The sequence below is a fragment of the Myotis brandtii genome, unplaced genomic scaffold, assembly GCF_000412655.1.
Source record: "Myotis brandtii unplaced genomic scaffold, ASM41265v1 scaffold1102, whole genome shotgun sequence".
NCBI lineage: Eukaryota > Metazoa > Chordata > Mammalia > Chiroptera > Vespertilionidae > Myotis > Myotis brandtii.
In genome coordinates, this window is record NW_005353757.1 from 560,439 (window position 1) to 565,679 (window position 5,241).

Sequence of the window (5,241 nt, forward strand, 5' to 3'; positions counted from 1 at the left end):
GGTCCCAGGACACCCCACATTGGGTATTTCCCTCTGACAACCAAAGCAATTAGCAATCATGACTACAGCCTGCTCTTTCTCTGGTTATCTGTTATGAGTCCCTGTGTTTCAAGTAAGAAGAAAATCAATTTGAAGGGGTGTAAACAGTAAATGACTTGCATACACTCACATAACTGAAGAATTCAGAGATATGGCTCACCTCCCAGGAGCTTTGATTCACAGGCTCTGATACTGTCACCCAGGTTCCAGGTTCTCTCATGTCCCTGCTCTACCACTCACCACGATGACTTCATTCCCATATCCACTGGGTGGCCTCTAGGCTCTCCCCATCATGGGCAAAATGTCTGAGATTGAGAAGATCAGCAGCTAAGGTTCCTTCTTACCATCGATTACATTTCAGACGCATGTATGGCAGTCAGCTTCATTCAGTGAAGTCTGAAGGGCTGTGCTGAACTGCTGCCTGAGTAGCTGTTGATGAGGAAGCCTGGACTTCTCTCCATCCTCTCCCCTGTGGCAGCATCCACGGCTCCCTGTCCTCTAGTTTTGTGGTTAGGTTTGGCCAATGAGAGGTACCATCAGAAAGTCAGGAGAACCCTAACCGGTTTGGCTCAGGGAATAGAGCGTTGGCCTGCAGACTGAAGGGTCCCAGGTTTGATTCCAGTCAAGGGCATGTACCTTGGTTGCAGGCACATCCCCAATAGGGGGTGTGCAGGAGGCAGCTGGTCCATGTTTCTAACTCTCTATCCCTCTCCCTTCCTCTCTGTAAAAAAATTAATAAAATATATATATTTTTAAAAAGTCAGGAGAACAACAGGATTTTTTTCCAAGATCCATTTTCTGGCCCCATTCTCCAGGGCTACAGGTGGCAGTCATTTCATTCCTCTTCTCAAGGCCATCGCCTCCAGCTGGCAGGACCCAAAGTTGCCATTACCTTGGGTTCCAGTAACGGCCTCTCCCAAGCCCCAACCATGGCTGGTGGATGATGCTCTGAGCTACTGCCTGACTTAGGATGCCTCCAGTCCCTCTACAGATTCCCTTGCATAATGGTTCCTTGATCTTTCATGGTTCACCTATTTTAAGTACAGCCTGTTTCCTGTAGGACTCTGACAAGCTTTATTTTAAACAAGCTTTCTTTCCCAATTTCAAAGATGTCCGTAACCCAGAACTTTAGAAACAATGATTTGAAATGTGAAAGATACACACTAATGTTCAATGTTTAAAACTAGCTGGAAATGACATACCTGTTGAAGAAAAAAGTGCTTTCTAGCACGGTTCACGAATTTTTCACCTTATAAAAAGAATCCAACCTGACTGTAAAAGTAGTGAACAAACATAAAAAATGAAAAAAGATGGGCTTTACATATACTTAAGCAGAGTACATTTTTGCATTGCCTTCTTTGAGATGTTAACCATAGTAACAGTTGTTCCTACTGGGATGCATGTTCGTGAGGAGAAAGGGAAGTTTTATCTAGTGTGCCAATTGTAGTGATACAGGGTAGTGGCTATCGGTTCCTTGATCTTTCCTGGTTCACCTATTTTAAGTACAGCCTGTTTCCTGCAGGACTCTCACCCAGACACACCCCATTTACTTTTGCACAAGCTTTATTTTAAACAAGCTTTCTTTCCCAATTTCAAAGATGGCGGTAACCAAGAACTTTAGAAACAATGATTTGAAATGTGAAAGATACACACTAAGTGTTCAATGTTTAAAACTAGCTGGAAATGACATACCTTTTGAAGAAAAAAAGTGCTTCCTAGCACGGTTCATGAATTTTTCACTTTATAAAAAGAATCCAACCTTACTGTAAAAGTAGTGAACAAACATACAAAATGAAAAAAGATGGGCTTTACGTATACTTAACTTAAGCAGTACATTTTTGCATTGCCTTCTTTGAGATGTTAACCATAGTAACAGTTGTTCCTACTGGGATGCATGTTCGTGAGGAGAAAGGGAAGTTTTATCTAGTGTGCCAATTGTAGTGATACAGGGTAGTGGCTATGGAACTCACGAGGACAGAGGCGAGGGGTTCAAGCCAGCACCCCCAGCTGAGCTGTCTTGAGAGCACAACTGGCTTAGGTCCCACCGTTCCCTGAGTGGGGGCGCTGGCTGCCCCGGGACAGGGACAGGTGGGAGCTGCTGAGGTTGCATTTGGAAGCTGCACCCCGACACCAGCCACAGGTGAGCACATAGAGCATTAGTGCATGCGCAGGACGCTGGGGGGCGCCAGGAGACCCCCGCATAGTGGGGATGGGGAGAGGTGGGCGGGTCCACCAGCTGGGGGCCTAGCCCGGGTGCCAGGGGCCAGCAGGCCGCTCCAGCCCCCCCCTTCCCCACTGCGTAGTCAAAGGGGCGTAGGGGTCGGCTACCGAACAGTCCCCAGCCAGCTGCGCGGCGCAGCAGTGTTCAATGTTTAAAACTAGCTGGAAATGACATACCTTTTGAAGAAAAAAAGTGCTTCCTAGCACGGTTCATGAATTTTTCACTTTATAAAAAGAATCCAACCTTACTGTAAAAGTAGTGAACAAACATACAAAATGAAAAAAGATGGGCTTTACGTATACTTAAGCAGAGCACATTTTTGCATTGCCTTCTTTGAGATGTTAACCATGGTAACAGTTGTTCCTACTGGGATGCATGTTCGTGAGGAGAAAGGGATGTTTTATCTAGGGTGCCAATTGTAGTGATACAGAGTAAACTGGCTATGGAACTCACGAGGACAGAGGCGAGGGGTTCAAGCCAGCACCCCCAGCTGAGCTGTCTTGAGAGCACAACTGGCTTAGGTCCCACCGTTCCCTGAGACGCAGGCGCCTCGGGTGGGGGCGCTGGCTGCCCGGGGACAGGGACAGGTGGGAGCTGCTGAGGATGCATTTGGAAGCCGCACCCCAACACCAGCCACAGGTGAGCACATAGAGCATTAGTGCATGCGCAGGACGCTGGGGGGCGCCAGGAGACCCCCGCATAGTGGGGATGGGGAGAGGTGGGCGGGTCCACCAGCTGGGGGCCTAGCCCGGGTGCCAGGGGCCAGCAGGCCACTCCAGCCCCCCCTTCCCCACTGCGTAGTCAGAGGGGTGTAGGGGCCAGCTACCGAACAGTCCCCAGCCAGCTGCGCGGCGCAGCAAAGAAGGCGGGATCTGGCTGCACACAGTCCAGGGGGACAGTGTCCCGCGTGGGGGCGTGGGTAGCGGTTGAGTGGGGGAGCAGTGTCACTCCCAGGCCCTGACAGTCTCGGTGGTGGACGCTCATGTGCAGGACGGCAGTGACAGGCCCGCGGGAAAGCCCTAGTCCTAGTGCAGGCCCAGGCCATCTGTGGCCAAGCGGCCGCCTGTGGCTTGGGACAATGGGGGTTAGGGGTACCGGTCCCTGCCCCTGGTCTGGTCCAGCAGGGGCCAAGCGCAGCGCCACCTCCGCTTGGCTGGGGATCTAGTCGCTTTCCAAGTCTCAGAACTCAGACACCTCACAAACCGGCCAGGAGCACATTTTAACGTCCAAATTAAGGCAGTGTGATAGTGGAGGTTAATATTAACCTAGTGCCAGAATAGGATCACCAGTGACTCCATCAGCCAATGATGACTGGGCAGATTTCAGCACCGAGATGGAATCAGCTTCTTGTAATATAGGGACCTGGAAGTGCCAAGGAGGCAGCTGGTAGGCCAACACCTGCCCCAGGAAGGTGGGCAACTCAGGGACAGTCCCCTAAGGACCGCCTGCAGAGTTTTCTGTCCGCAGTACAGAAAGAACTAGGCTTGTAAAAGATTGCACTTAGGATGCTCACAGTTTCTGCTCCTTTTCTTCTCGGGTGGAAAAAAAAGGGGGGGTTTTGCATGAGTCTTAAGGACTCTTAACTGTACCTGAAAAGATTAAGTCAAGAAAAAAGACTTACATTGGACTGGAGATGGGACCAAGTCGAACTGACCCCACCAAAGAGTGAAGAGGACCCCCAAGCAGGTTAATAGAGGTTCATCTTCCAGGAATACAAGAGCCAGCTAGACACTGTTAACGGAAAGGCAAGCTGCAGCAGAGCAGGGGAGATGTGATCCCACTGTTGGGGTGGAGAAGAGAGAAAACCCTACCCTCTTTCTGATTGTAGATTCGGAGAAAATGTGTGGAAGGGAAAACGGGATTTGTAAGCAGTCACTAGCCTGAAGGTCAGACTGGGGGTGGGGTGAGGCCTTGGGGGGGATACTTAGTTTTCCCTAATGTGCTGCTTACATTTCTATGAAAATATGACATTTAAAATTGTTAACAAAGTTATTTACGAAGACAAATGGTTTTATATTTAAAGAAAATAAAGGCTGCCAATTTTATTCCTTCTTTAAACAAAAAGCCAACTCTCCCTCAACTTTAAAACATGGCAAGAGTCAGAAGCTTGAACTCACCACAACCAGAAGTCACCATCTCCCTCTTTTCTAACACCAACTTTAGCATTAAAAAAAACTCAAGACTACAGCCTGTCTGGCTTGCTGTTGCGTGCATTTCCAGCTCCTTTAATAACGAACGCTTTTATCTGCAGTAAGTCACTTGGTTTCTTACCTGAGAAACGAAGGAGAAATCAACTCTTTTTTCCAACTTGGAATAAGAACATTCCCGAGTTTTCTCTGTTGGAGAGGCGCCCCTGATTAGAAAAGCTATTTATGAAGACAAATGGTTTTATACTGGTAAGTCGAAGATCAAGTCTGGTAATTTTATTCCTTCTTTAAACAAAAAGCCAACTGTCCCTCAACTTTAAAACACAGCAAGAGTCAGAAGCTTGAACTCACCACAACCAGAGGTCACCATCTCCCTCTTTTCTAACACCAACTTTAGCATAAAAAAATTAAAAAATTTTAAAAATAAAAGCTCAAGACTACAGCCTGTCTGGCTTGCTGTTGCCTGCATTTCCAGCTCCTTTAATAACGAACGCTTTTATCTGCAGTAAGTCACTTGGTTTCTTACCTGAGAAACGAAGGAGAAATCAACTCTTTTTTCCAACTTGGAATAAGAACATTCCCGAGTTTTCTCTGTTGGAGAGGCGCCCCTGATTAGACGACACCTTGAAAACCTTTCCCAAGGCTTTCTCACGTCGTGTTCCTTATCATTTACACCTGGGGATGCTTAACCATGTGGTCGGGAACCTTTCTGTTTAATTTCATCTCCCGGCCCCAAGGCGCTTCTGCACCTGCCCGTGAATTGTTTCCCCAGGGGTGAAACTCCCCCAGCGAGGTCCCAGATGCAGCCACTGGCCCGCCAGCGCGAATTTTCCC

At 48.2% G+C, this 5,241-nt stretch overlaps 1 protein-coding gene across 1 annotated transcript in view; it reads right to left on the minus strand.

Moving 5' to 3' along the window:
* The window catches only part of SOX17 (SRY (sex determining region Y)-box 17), a 21,452-nt gene that overhangs the window by 7,133 nt on the left and 9,078 nt on the right, over nucleotides 1-5,241 (minus strand). The window contains 4 exon segments of the mRNA XM_014544009.1: nucleotides 2,789-2,884; nucleotides 2,886-3,104; nucleotides 3,107-3,217; nucleotides 3,271-3,323. Of these exon segments, the coding sequence (XP_014399495.1) occupies nucleotides 2,789-2,884; nucleotides 2,886-3,104; nucleotides 3,107-3,217; nucleotides 3,271-3,323 (479 nt within the window).